General features: G+C 45.5%; 1 protein-coding gene across 1 annotated transcript in view; it reads right to left on the reverse strand.

Moving 5' to 3' along the window:
• NUAK1 (NUAK family kinase 1) overlaps positions 1-12,490 on the reverse strand; it is a 79,886-nt gene extending 67,396 nt beyond the window's left edge. The window contains exon 1 of the mRNA XM_074271475.1: positions 11,908-12,490. Within this exon, the coding sequence (XP_074127576.1) occupies positions 11,908-12,231 (324 nt within the window). The 5' untranslated portion in view covers positions 12,232-12,490. The remainder of the gene's footprint in view (positions 1-11,907) is intronic.
• Between the last annotated feature and the right edge of the window lie 1,722 nt (positions 12,491-14,212).

A 14,212-nucleotide genomic window follows, 5' to 3' on the forward strand; every position in this document is an offset into this window, starting at 1 on the left:
CCTTAATACCCATCAATCAGATTTGCAAATGTGAAGAAACAAGGGGAAATGACAGATGATAGAGAAGTTGTCGGAAAACATAGCAATTCTTTTTGTGGTGTCCAAAAAAAAAGGAAGCTGAGGAACTATCCATTTAGAATAGCTGAACAAATTAGCATAAATTAAAATAAATGGAATATTTCTGTTTCTATTTATATAAATAAATATATAAATATTATATATTTATATAATTAAAATATAATTTTTTCAATTATAAATTAAAGTAATGGAAAATTTTCTCCAGACATTTCTAAAAAATAGAAATGTCTATTCTTTCTATAGAAAGAAAGAACACACTTTCTATAGTGTTGAAAGAAATGAAGGAGGTAGTTTCAGAGAAACCTAAGAAGACTTGTATCAACTGATGCAGAATGAAGTTAAGCAGAACTAGAAAAATAGTAAGACTATTACAAAATTATAAAAGGGAACGTTCTTGAAAAACTTAAGTGCTCTGATTAATCATGATTCCAAATACTAAAAGAAAACCAGTGCCCACCTCTTATAACTTATATCATATGTTATATAATATATGGAATATAAAATATTATAGCTAAATCGTATTTAAAACTGAAATAGCCAATTCTTATTTATAACAACTTCAAGATTTAAAACCAACATCCCCTCACCTGATCCTCACAACAAGCTCTATTAGGACAAGTACTAACATCTCCTTTTTGCAGACAAGAAAACAGAAGTTCAAGCACTTGGTCAGAGATGATGGACAAATATTCAGTAAAAGAAATATGTTTTGCTTGTCTTTGCTCATTCTTTACAGGCACTCTTTCTTTTTTTTCTTCCTTTCTTTCTTCTCTGTCCTTTTCCAGAAAGTGGAAAGTGGTTAAAGAGAGAAATAGATGAAATATTTCAGTACTTAAAAAGCAAAAAAATAAACTGTCTTTAAAAGAAAACGGGCACGAGTGTACTGTTCGCAGAGCTGTGAAATGGTCCAGGCCCTCTGGAAAGCAATTTAGAGCTATGCACCGAAATTACTATAATTACTATTTAATGTTTTCATTTTTTGTAAAAAAAAAAAAAAAAAAAAAAAAAAACTGCTTTCAACTAAAAAGCAAATGAATTTCATGATTTTTATTTCATTATAAAAAAGTTGCAGTTTCTCAATGAACTTATCAATATAAAAAAGTAATATGGTGGGATGTCCAAAAGCATTTATTAAGTGCCAGGCACTGTGCCTGTAGGAAAGAAGGGCCAGGAGAGAAAGAATGGCTCATGTTGTTGCTGTTAGCTGGGTTATGGTGACATCACAGAGTCTCAGGATCCAGCAGAATCTCAGAAAGAATTTTAGGGGGCAGATTCACACAACAAGTGGACATTGAGGGATTAGCTGTCTCTTTAGTAAATAATATAAAATTCCATGGCCTGGAATTGGAAAAGTTCAGCTTGGCCCCTACTTTAATATCTATAAAAATGGCTCCTTCTGTAAACTGAGGCTGAGACAATGAGAGGATGTGAGAGTTGGATATAATACAAATCCCCCAGCTCAGGTCTCGAATCCCTCCATAATCTGGGTCCAGATGAACTTCCCTCTCTCGTTGACATGATATTCTACTTCATAGAATAGAGAGCTGGCCTCAGGTCCAGGAAGGTCTGGGTTCAAGTCCTTCCCTTTTATCCTCGACATTGAATTGAACACTCAGAAGAAAGTCTTAAATTTCAACAAAACAAATTCTTCTTCCCCCAACTATTATCCACCTCACCTCCTTCCACCTATCTGCCAATGATGCAGTCTAAGAACCGTGTGGCTTGGGATTTGGATCACGGCTAATCTTAGATTTAGGCTGGAAAGACCTTAGAGACCATTTGATACAACCCCTTCATTTTTACAAATGGGTAAACTGAGGTACAGGGAAGACTTGGAATTATAGTATAGTAGATAAGCCACTAGAAGGGAGCTCAGAGGCCATCCAACCCAACCCTCTCTCATTTTACAGATGGAGAAACTAAGGTTCTATGGAAATTAAGGGACTGGGCCAGAGAAATACAGCTAGAAATTTTCAAACAACACTTAAACTTAGCTAGGTGCTCTTGACATCAGTCAATGCTCTTGCCTATGTACCAGACTCTGAGGAATTTTTGCATCTCAGACTTCCATCCATTGGCCATTGTTAGGAGAGGAGCTGAAATTTTCAGGGAGTTGAGAGGTAAGGGAGAGTCCCAACGATGCTTTAGAAGTCTAAAAATTATCTGCTGGTGGGAGAGGCCATGGGCATATGGGCAAGATGAGAGCTGCCTTCTGCCCTCCCTCCTTGGAAAACACTCTTTTAGAGTACTCCTTGTACTTCAAGGGAGACAGTACTGAAAACAGCTGTCTGGTAGTGATGGCACAGATGCTGCAGAGGAATGGAGGCTGGAGGGAGAGACCAACAGTAATGCTCAGGGGAAGTGATGCTCTCATTCTTTAACCATTATAAGAGCAAACACCGAAGCCTTCTCACATTCAGCAAAGAATTCCATACCCTCCTCCAGGGCTCTCAAAATTGAGATTATAAATCCCCTCCCTCCAACTAGATTATAATATAGCTAATAATATATTATAATTATGTAACATATAGAGAGAGTAAGGTCCATTTCGTAGGCTGCTCTAGAAGTACTAGACACAAAATAAATCACTCATTAAAAACAAATATAATATGAAATATATCTCTATTATATATTATATATAGTATAGCTAATTATATATAAAAATAAAATAGCTGATCCTTATTCATAACAACTGCAAGATTTAAACTCTACATCCCTTCATCTGATCCTCATAAGCCCTACGGGGACAAGTAGCAACAATCTCCCTTGTGCAGACAAGAAAACAGAAGCTCAGGTACCTGGCCAGGGTCACCCAGCCAGTAACTAACTGTCAGAGGTAAGATTTGAACCCAAGTGAAAACTCATCTTCCCAAGTTCAAATCTGGCTTCAGACACTTCCTAGCTATGTGAAGTTGGGCAAGTCCTTTAATCTCCTTTTGCCTTAGTTTCCTCCTCTGTAAAATGAGTTGGAGATGCACTCCAGTATCTTTGCCAAGAAAACCCCAATCGGGGATTACAAAGGGTTGGATGTGACTAACAATTGAACAATAGCAAATCTCCTATTATATCTATAATTCAATCTTTCTGCATGTATACATAAGCAATATGAAAATGAAGTCTTTTTTTTTTTTTTGCTTTAATAAAGATTATTGAATAGGATAACTAGAGGTTTAAAACACCCCCACATTCACATACCATCCCCAGCTTTAATATTCAGTTTAAAGGTTCCTTCAGGGTTCTACATGAATTAAACATCTGGTGTCCCTGGTAAACTGCCAGGATCCTTTACCAACATGGCCAGACTCTATTCACAGGCGGTGCGTCATCTGGCCCAGCCCCCTAGAATTCAATGGCCCAGGATCTCTAATTCATACAACGTTCCCTCTTGTCTGAGCAGCCGATGATAAATCTGTTCTGTTTCAGGGCAGATACTTAACAAATCATAGCTCCCACATGCTTCCAGGCTTTCATGTGGGGAGAAGAAATGAGGGTCACTGCGTCTGCTGGAGAGGGCCTCAAAGGACAGGAAACAAATGCTACTGAAGGAAGGTCTGCCTGATCTTGTCTTTCTAATGACTGGGGTCATAGAACGTAAAAGCTGGAGATGAGAAAAGCAGAATACAGGCGCCTTCATAGACTTTACCTTGCATCCAGTCATATTTCCTTTCTTGACCATTTATTTGGATTTGGGAGGGACCTTAGTGGTCACCTAGTCCAACTCTTTACACATTGGGAAAATGAGATGAACACTCTGGGTCTCAGTTTACTCATCTGTAAAAATTTAAACTTCAGATACTTATTCAGGGGAAATAAAATTCATGATTCCAAACCAGCTCCTGTAATCTATATTGGATTGCTTGCTGTCTTGGGGAAGGGGGAGAGCAGAAGAAAATTTTATAATAAAATATTTTGCAAAGGTAAATGTTGAAAACTATCTTTGCATATGTATAGAAAAATGAAATACTACTAAAATGTGGGGGAAATAAATGAAAATAAAATAAAATAAAATTATATTCTAATATCGCTAGGTAAAGGCACTTTCCAAAGTACTAAAGAGCAGTTCAGAAAGATAAAAGCCATTGGAGAGGTTTTCAGGATTTTTCCAACAAGGTCCTAAAAAGGAGCTCAGGACAAAAGGAGCCACAACTAGGACCAGTCAATTTACCCAAAGAAAATGTGATCCTAAAGGTCTACACCACTTCCTGACTCAGTACAGTCTTGGCTGGTATAACCCCACAAGATGGGTGTATATTGTGGTATCGACAACACCCTCTCAGGCCTATGGAACTCAACCTTCTCATCTGCAGAATGGGTGCAGTGGTTTTTACAATTACACAGTAGAGTACACATTACGGCTAAAATGGATAATAAAAAGTATAAATGAATTATGACATCAAATGATCCAATCCTACCCCTACTAGTTCTATTGTTCTTACGCAAATCACTTCCCTTTAAGGCCTCAACTTCCTGGTCTGTTACCGGAGGTAGCCAGACCACAAGACGTCTAAAATCCCTTCCAGCTGTTAAAAAAAAAAAAAAAAAAAGTCACTGTTTCTTAACCTTTACAGAAGGGTTGTCAATACTGGTAGAGGAACATCCTCACAAAGCTATTCCCCCCCCCACTACAAATGCTCCAATTAACAAATTAACCTCCCAGATCTGTATTTTTTCCAACTCTAGGCTATGAATAACTTTTGGCTGGAGCTAGAAATGCCCATTTTTGGCCAGAAGGAACCAGGGCTTCAAGCAGGCAACCAACTCCAAGATGGCGGCACTGGGACTCCCCAGAGATAATCCAAGTTTGGGCTGGCTCCCTTGCTTTGTTCCTGACGCCTCCCAGAACAGGTTCAGCCTGGAATCAGAACTTGGCCGTCGTTCCCGATCCCATGATGCCTTCTTCGGTGAAAACTTCTGAGTCCTCCTCCAAGGTTAGGGGAGGGCACATCAACACCTAGGGCAGGCGCCTGAATTGTGTCATCCAGACTGACCCAATGGCAACGTCCGATGCATTTTCAAAACAAAAGTTTTGTAACACATCCAAGTCAGCCAGAAATGCCCCAGGATCCATTGGGAGACCAAAGCTTCCTTTCTTGTGATCTCACCTTACTAATTACCATTGGGCAAGTTCTTCGTTATTTGACTATTTACTGAGGTCTAAGGAAGAATACTCCAATGTTCATTGGTGAGAGACAACATAAGAGGAGGATGGGATGGAGGGTGGGGAATAGCTAGATTGCAATCCTGGCTCTGACTCTTACTTAGCTGAGCTCAGGACTATCCCTCACAGAGGCTCAGTCTCCTTATCTATAAAATGGGTTTTCTCCAGTTTTCATGAGGCCTGAGGGCTAAGATAATAAAGCCAAGTTTGAAATTGAAGTGAGATAAATTAGGAGCAGCTCTGGGGTAGAGCCAGGCCTGGAGTCAGGAAGACCTTTGGGGCTCAAATACTTACTATGTGACCCTAAGCAAGTCATTTAAGTTTGATCTGCCTAACATAGTTTTTTTCCCTTTCTCTCTCCTTCCCTCTTTCCTTCTTTCTTCCCTCCTTCCTTCCTCTCTTTCCTTCATTCCTTCCTTAATATCTTGATGTTCATGGAATAATTCCTTTCTTAAGGATCATGACAAACCTAAATCATGTTGGATCTCATTGGCCAACAAAAGATCCCAGGTCAAGCTTCTTCTATCAGAGTGAATAAATATAGCAATTGTTGCTGTTTTGGCCAGAAACTCTAAGGTTCTTCCTTCCTACATTGGTTCTTTGTTTTTCTTCCTTTATTTTATTTTTTTTTTTGACTAAGTCAAAGAGGCTATTTTGGTCTTACTTCTTACCTAGCTTTTATCCCTGATTGGCCATAGCCTTAGTCAAACCTAGACCTGTTAAAGACTGTAGCTTTAAAAAGACTAAGTCCCATGGCATCCAGGGCCATCTCCAGTCATCTTGATCTAGATCTTGGCCACTGAACTCAGATGGCTCTGAAGGGGAAAGTGACCTTGCCCAGCCCTCCCTCATTTCAATCAAATTCACTTGCATGTCATGGCATCACCCCTGATTCATGGTCCTCTTTGAGAAACAATGAAAAATAAAACAAGTTACTTAAGGTTAGTCTGCCTCTGTTTCCTCATCTTCTGAGCTCTCAAAGTCTTGTTTACCTAGAAGGGTTAATAAGTAGCTTCCTCACATTATAAGACTCATGAGATCATATTTGCAAACTGCTTTGCCCATCATTGAAACATCAGCTATTAATCTTTAAATTACAATAGAAATATGAGCTATAATCAATGGCTTGCCTCCAAACTATCAGAATGAAACACAAAACAGGATGAAAAGTCCAGTCAGAAAGAGTCCAAATTATCTTCTATTAATAGTAATAGCTAACCATTGTAGAATACATTAGATTTTGCAAATTCTTTGATAAATATTATTTAATCTTCATAATAATCCTGGGAGATGAGTACTATAATTATCACTATTTTATGGATAGAAAACTGAGGAGACAGAAATAAAGTTACTTGCCCAGAGTGATACTGTTAGTTGACATCTGAGGCTGACTCCAGGCTCATACAGCTGTTATCCACCTAAGTGGCTTGTCCTAGTTTATAATCTGCTATCTATTTTTTTACCTTCCTTTTAAAAATTCATAATAAATGGAATAACACATGGAATTTAATTCATAAATAAATGGAAAGAATTATCACCAGCAACATATATTTAAGGTTGGGAAGGATAGTGTATCCAGTATTTTCTACTTTGCATAGAAATCAAGATGGGGGGGGAAGCTTAGGGAATCCTTCCAGTCCATTTTACAGATGAGAATACTTCAAGGCAGAGAGAAAGATGTAACTGGCTTGTGATCACACAGCTGATAAATGGCAAAATTCAGATGATGATTTGGATCTGTTGACACTCTTCTCTTTTTTTTTTCCTGAGGCTGGGGTTAAGTGACTTGCCCAGAGTCACACAGCTAGGAAATGTTAAGTGTCTGAAACCAGATTTGAACTCGGGTCCCCCTGAATTCAAGGCTGGTGCTCTATCCACTGTGCCACCTAGCTGCCCTGACAGTCTTCTCATACTAGACAATAAAAGTTTTTTAGGCACTAACATATCACTGTACTAAACTCCAGAGAAAGACACAGAAGTTTGAAGATATAGACCTTACTCAATGGGCTGATTTACAATCTAAATGAGAATAAATAGAAATAAACAAAGAAAAAAAAATGAGAAAATATGCAAATAACCTCAGGTGGGAAGTTCCCCACATCCATTTCCCTTCTCCCATGCCCAAGGTCCCCCTGGTCCCCCCAGGAACTTCAGGGAAAAGCCCAATAAAGGAACTCCCATTTTTGGGATGGCCCCGGGAGCATTGACCAATGTCAAATTCAGAATGTAGGATGGGGATGCAGGCAAAGAAGAATCTTCTGGACTTAGAAAGTTGCTTGGGGACATTATGAAGTTGCATGATGTCCACAATTATTAGGCAGAGATGAAATTCAGCTCTCCTTCAGCCAAGGCTCTCCAGGATAGAAAATAAAACATGTTATTAGAAAAAGAGAAAATTAGAAAAGGGAAAATAAAATTCACTGAGGGCAGAAAGCTCTTTGGGTTCTGCCTTTGTATCCTCCCGGTACCTGGCACTTTGCAAATCCTAATGCATTCTACAATGGTTAGCTATTACTACTATTACAAGATAATTTAGACTCTTTCTGAATGGACTTTTCATCTTGTTTTGTGTTTCATTCTGATAGTTTGGAGGCAAGCCATTGATCATAGCTCATATTTCTATTGTAATTTAAAGGTTAATAATAGCTGATGTTTCAATAATGGGCAAAGCATTATAGCAAATAGTAGGTGCTTAAAAATTGCACGTTTAAATGACTTGGATTGTAGAAGGTAGGCAGTGGGGAAGGAGTTGGTAAGTGACAGGACATAAAGGCAGGGCTCTTTTTAGTTTTTGATAAAAACCTTACTAGATAGGCTAATCAGACCCAAAGTACATTGGGAAGAGTCCATCTCCTGGAGAAAGAGGACCCAGATTCAAATCCTAGTTCCTTTCTTCCTCAATGATGTGCAACATGTTACTTAATTTCCCTGGGGCTCCCCTATGAAGTGATGAGGTTATATTAAGTAGCCGCTTCGATCCCAAGGGGTTGGGGCAAGATGGCTTTGGAGGCCCTTTCCATCACTAGATTGATAAACCTTAATGAACGAAACCTTCGGAGTCTCTTCTGACTGGGTGTGGTCTTTTTAACCTTTTTTCTTAACCATCCCTTTGGCAATGTTAGACTGACCAAGACTGGCAGAAGGGGGAAACACTCCTGGACGGCATCTTGGAGGCTTCTTAAGAGACTGTGAATCAACACCCAGGAGACCAAATTCAGAAATCCACCAGCTCAGAGAATATACACCACTCTGGGAATTCCTCCCAATTCTACAAAGAATCCATGTTTCTGCTTGGCCCTTGGCTTCTTGATTCAATATTTATACCATTAATGGACACGGCTTGGCTAATTTTGCTCTAGCTTTCACTGCATGGAGAAACAAGCCTTCCCCAACTAAACAAGGTAACCTTAGCCAAGCAAAAGGGAAGACTTTATGTAGCCCGGTCTAGAAGGGCTGCCTTCCTTCTCCAGGGGCAGCCAGCCTCTATTACCAGGGGCAGCTAGATATATTAGAGAGAAGGCTCACTGAATGCAGGAGGTCTGGACTCAAACTCCATCTCTTATTAGGCAGCTGGGGGACTCTAGGCAAGCTACAACCTCTCAGTGTTTCATCATCCATGAAATGGGGATCATAATACTGAACTTTGTACAGAGAAAAGCTTAGGAATGGTTGAGAGACCTGGGTTCGAGCTCTACCTAAGAGATAGACTGGTTGGACAAGTCCGGGCAACTTTTTCAGAGGTGGATCATTCTAAGTTGTAAGACAGTGGCTGTTCAGCATTGACCACTGGAGTTCCCATCCCCTGGGGATAGACAGATAAATGCGTGAACAAATGAATGAATAAAAGAATATTCATCAAGAATAGATGAATGAATGTATACAAATAAATGGAAGAATAAAAGGATAGAGAGATAAATGAATATACATATAAATAAAGGAATGATTATAAGAATGCATAGATAAAACCACAGCTATTAGAAATCAAAAGATCATACTATCCATCCCCTCATAATGTATTTCCAAGGAATAACCAAGATCCCACTGCCTACCCCTCATAAGGTAATTCTAAGGAAAAACCACAAAAAACAAATTGTTTTTGTTGCTGGAGGGGGAGGATCAGATTTGTGATTTTATCAGAGAATTTTCAATGTGAAAATCCCTTCCACTGATGTAGATCAAAGCTTTGTCCATGGTTACACAGTCCATTATGCATAGAAGGATTCCAACCCAAGTCTTCCTGACCACAAATCCAGAACTCTTTAGCTACCAGAGTCAGGACAGAATTCAGCAAAGTACAATGGGGAGGAGAGAGAAAGCACTGATTTGGCAGTCAGAGGATCTGGGTTCAAATCCTGCCTCAGACACTAACTAGCTGATGTGACCCTGGGCAAGTCACATTATCTCTACATGCTTTGGTTTCCCCATCTGTAAAATGGGGATAATAATAGAACCTCCCTTCCATGCCCTTTCAGAGGCTCAAATGATATTTAAATACATTTACAAGGATTTGCAAAACAATGCACTACAGAAATGTCTGCACAGTTAAAGCACTTTACAAGTGCATTTAATAAATCGGGGTGATTATTATCTATTGGGCAAGAAAAGCAGCTGCAGTAACCCCCGGATACCCAACGTGGGCAGCAGAGTGACCTTGGCTCCCCTGGTACCTGAGCGGCCGAGAGCGTTCTCAGTGCACCCCCTGGTGGCTAAAGTGTGAATAGGCTGTGTTTCTCTCTAAAGACAGAAAGCCTGCAGTCAAGTCAGTCCATAAAGACCCTTTCCAATCTTACCCTCCCCCAGTAGGAAAAAAAATTGGCCAGGAGGAGAATTACAATTAACCTTCAACTATGGACAAAAAAAAAAAAAAAAAAGCCCTAGAGTGGAAAGCTGATGGTCTAAAGCACCGGAGTGCCCACCCACCCATTAGGCCATTTCCCATCCCCAAGGGCAGATCTCCAACCCCAGCCAAATCTAACTACCTTTCCTGCCCACTTTGCCAGCTAAAACTCAGATTCTGTCCAATTTTTTTCAGCATCTCCTGCAGCTGGAGGAGGGGGGAAGAGCCAGGCTTTTTGCTTGTCTGAAAGATCATGTGCACTCCAAGAAACTAATTCATGTTTCTCAAGTCTGCATTCCCTCTTAAAGTCCAAGATGGATCTTGCAAAGATCCCCTTCCCCTCTCCAGCACTAGCATGGCACAGTTCAGTCCAAGTGTCCTAAGCTGCTGCCTGACACTCTAGCTGTATGGCAACTTCTTCCCAAAAAGTAAGCAAAGCTCACCATCCCACCTTAAGGGACCCCTGAGACCAGCTAGCTTCCCCCCTCCCCCCACCACTCAGGATAGGAGAACCAAAGCATAGTGAGATAGAAGGGATTTGCCCAAATATTTCAGTCTAAAAAAAAGAATCTTTTACCTGAAATACCAGATACTTAAAAGGCATTTTTGTCTTGTACTACTATCCAGATGGTTACCTCATTTTTTCCATATTACTGTGGGTGTGCAGACTCAGGGAAAAAAAAAAATCAACAATCTCACTTCATTGAACAATTTATTTTTCCTGTTTTCCTGTAGTCAATGCAGAGATTAGAACTTTTTTTTAGCACACCATCACCCGCACCCCCCCCCCCCACACACACACACATACAACAACAAAAATAAATTTAAACCTCCCCAAGCACCGGGTCACTCCTTAAACGCGTTCCTAACTAATTTCTGGCTCTGGTCTGCAAACTATGAAAATGTCTTTAATCTGCCTTAAAGATTCGGGGACTTTTCTGCCACATAAACATTTCCCTGCAGCAAGCTGCCTGTCACTTTCCACAGAAACCAAGAGCTGTACAGCTCAAGGCGAAGCTGGCAGAAGCCAGCATTAAAATGACAGCACGGGAGACAGGGGAGGTGAGCAGATCTCTGGAAAGCCCCCGGAGATAGCAAAGCTTTTGACCACTCTTAATCTAAGAAGCAATCAATCTGACTGGTCAGTCTGGGCCAGATCACCCTGGGCAAGGAGTGAGCCGGTTTCAAAGGCAAGAGCTGGAAGACAGCAGATGCAGAAAACCTGAGTGAGAAAACCACGCACCCACCGACCCTCCCAGCAAGCCCCCCTTCCACGCAAGGTCCTCCTCAGCCCCTGCGTGCCTGGCTGAGACTAATACCCATTTCCAGCAGCCAGACAGAAAGCCTGCCACCGGCCACTCAGGACCAAGGAAGCCCCGGGCCCAAGTGGCTGCGTGCACACACGGCGTATGGGTGGCTGCAGGAACAGCCGGTCCGCGTGTGCTCGCGTGCCTCCTGCTGCCGGAGCTCGGGGAGATGGAGAGGGGGCCAGCTGGGAGTCTGCAGAAGAGGCATTAAGGTATCCCCGCGGATGGCTCGGAATGGGTGCGCGTGAGGGACAATCCAGATGCACGAGCCCCATGGCTAAGTGTGGTCCAATCAAAAATGCCACTTTGCAGCTGGGGGTCAATGCCCGCGCCCCCTACCCACCGAAGTATGTGCAGACAAGATGTAACAAGTGTTTAGGGATGGAACCCGTCCGTGGGGGGGGGGAAGGTTGGGGAAGGGGCTCCAGGAGAAGTTCCTAAGGACTGAGTCTCCCCCCTCCTCGCCACCCCGCCACCTCGGTCCCCAGCCCTTTCAAGCAGCGGAGGCAAAGAGGGGGTGCCCTTACCACTCTGCCAGAGAACCTCTCCGTAGCTCGTTTGACTTTGCCGTAGGTCCCCTTGCCCAGGGTCTCCTGCAGCTCGTAGCGGTGCTTGAGGTTGTGCTTGTGATGGTGCCGTTTCACGCCGTGCTGCTGCTGCTGCTGCTGCTGCTGCTTCCTCAGCTCCGGGGCCGCCCCGGACGCCAGGGTGCCCGAGCCGGCCACCGCGCCCGCCGGGGCTGAGGTCCCCGGGGCCGCCGCGGCCGCTGCAGCCCCGGACCCCGGGTCCGAGGCGCCGCAGCCCGGGGCCAGAAGGGGGCCGGCCAGCTGCGGAGGCGCAGCCCCCTCCATCTGCCGGAGCCGGCGGCGTGGGCTGGGCTGGGCTGGGCAGGAGGGTCCCGGGGACTCCCCGGCCGGTCGGCGTTGGTCTTGCCCGGCGCGGCTCCTTCCAGCGCCCCCGGCCCGTGCCCGGTCACTGACGGCTGCGGCGGCTGCGGAGGGTGCTGAGGCAGAGGCCGCCGCTGCTGCAGCTGCTGCACATCTGGCGGAGCCCACGCGCCCCGCCCCGGCCCGGCCCGCACCGGCCGCTCGCCCGCCCGCAGCCGAGGATCGGCAGAGGTGGCGGCGGGGGCAGCCGAGCCGCTGGGGTTGGTGAAGGGGAGGGCGGAGGGAGGGAAGCAGGGGGAGGGCTGGCCGGCCGCCGCGCCCCCGACCCCTCCCGGGAGAGCTCGCGGGGCGGGGCGGGGCGGGGGAGGGGAGGGGACGGGGGGCGGGGCGGCTCGCTGGCCCCGGCCCCCAGGACTGGCTGGGAGGAGTGGCCGGCCCGTCTGGGGCTTCCCCCGCCTCCCAGCCGCCGGCGGCGGCGGCGGCGGCTACCGCGGAGCCTACCCCGAGACCCCCGGGATTTGGAGGGAGAGGAGGAGGGGAGGGGGCTGCGTGTCTGAGCTCGCTCTTTGTGCAGCCGGGGAAGGGGAGGAGGGGAAAGAGGAGGCTGGAGCCTGGCGGGAGGGGGAGGACGAGGACGAGGACGAGGAGGAGGAGGAGGCGAGCAGCCCCCTCCCCGGGCCGAGGCGACCACGACTAGCGGGGCAGTGCTGAACCACTGGAGGGCCGATTTCCAGCCCCCAGCCCCAGCTGCGGGCCCGGCGCTCTTCTCCTCCTCCTCCCTCTCTAGGCCTTCCCGGCCTCCTCTCGCCGCCGGTGGACGTAGCCCGGGCAGCCTGGGACAGTTCCGAGTCCGCACCGTCACGGTGGCGCCGAAGCGGAGGGGGGAGGGGCTGTGGGGGCCCGGGGCCCGGGTCACCCCTTCATTTTTCTGTAACTGTAGCGCTGGCAGAGGGGAGGGCAGCGGCGGCCGGAGGTAGTTGGGCAAGGAGGAGAGAGGGAGATCGGGAGGGGTGTACGGTTACAGGAGGTGAGTCACTGCCTTCTTCCTCTCTCCCTCCTCGCCATCCAGGATCGCCTCCTTCCCGGCCTCTGGCCGCGCACCCCAGCCTTCCAAACCCCTACCCCCTCCTTGGCGGGAGAACTGCACTTGGGGAGCCCAAAGCCGCCCTTTCCCTCCAGCCCGGCCCTCTCCTAGAGCAGCGTGGAGCTGGAGGCAGGGGCAGGAGATTGGAGTCCAAAGGGAGGTCCGGACCGGGACCCTGACCTTGGCCTACCTTCCTCCCCACTCCGGGACTGTTTGAGGTGGCAAGCCCAAGGCTTCCAGGTGGAACCAGCTAGTACCGGCGCTTTTTGCTCGGGGGCAGGACCAGAAATTTGCATGGACACCATCCTGTCTGTGTTCTGTGCAGATAGATGCTGGGGGAAAGCTCCAGTCTCGGCCCAGAGAGTCCTCAAGCATCACCAACAAGGTCCAGGGGCTGCAGGCCTGAGCTTCGCTGGGGAAGATTTATTTTTCCCTTCCTCCAACCGCAAATGGCTGGACCCTCTTCCTAGAGAAGCCGTGGGATGGGAGGAGGCTCCTTCATGCTCCCCAGGGATTGGAATTAATATCTAGGGGTGTTCTAAGAGAGACCAGGGCCCTCACTGGGCATTATCCCTCTCCTCTAGAAGGAGAAAAAGAAATGATAAAGGATGCTAGCGAGGGGAGAAGGAACCCACCTGGAATACCAAGTGGGACTTAACTGAATTGTTAATAGCACCAGAATCACAGAAAGAATAACCTCCTTCTGAACCAGGAAGGTGTGTATTCAAGTTCCACATGCGACTGTGCTAACCTGGCTAGTCGCTTAAATCTCAATATCACCCCTCCCCCAACTCCCTAAGATCATGATTAAATAGTCCTTTAAGGCGAGGGTGTGTTTTGAAAGAGGGAACTACAAAGCAG

This window comes from Sminthopsis crassicaudata, chromosome 5, assembly GCF_048593235.1.
Source record: "Sminthopsis crassicaudata isolate SCR6 chromosome 5, ASM4859323v1, whole genome shotgun sequence".
Taxonomy (NCBI): domain Eukaryota; kingdom Metazoa; phylum Chordata; class Mammalia; order Dasyuromorphia; family Dasyuridae; genus Sminthopsis; species Sminthopsis crassicaudata.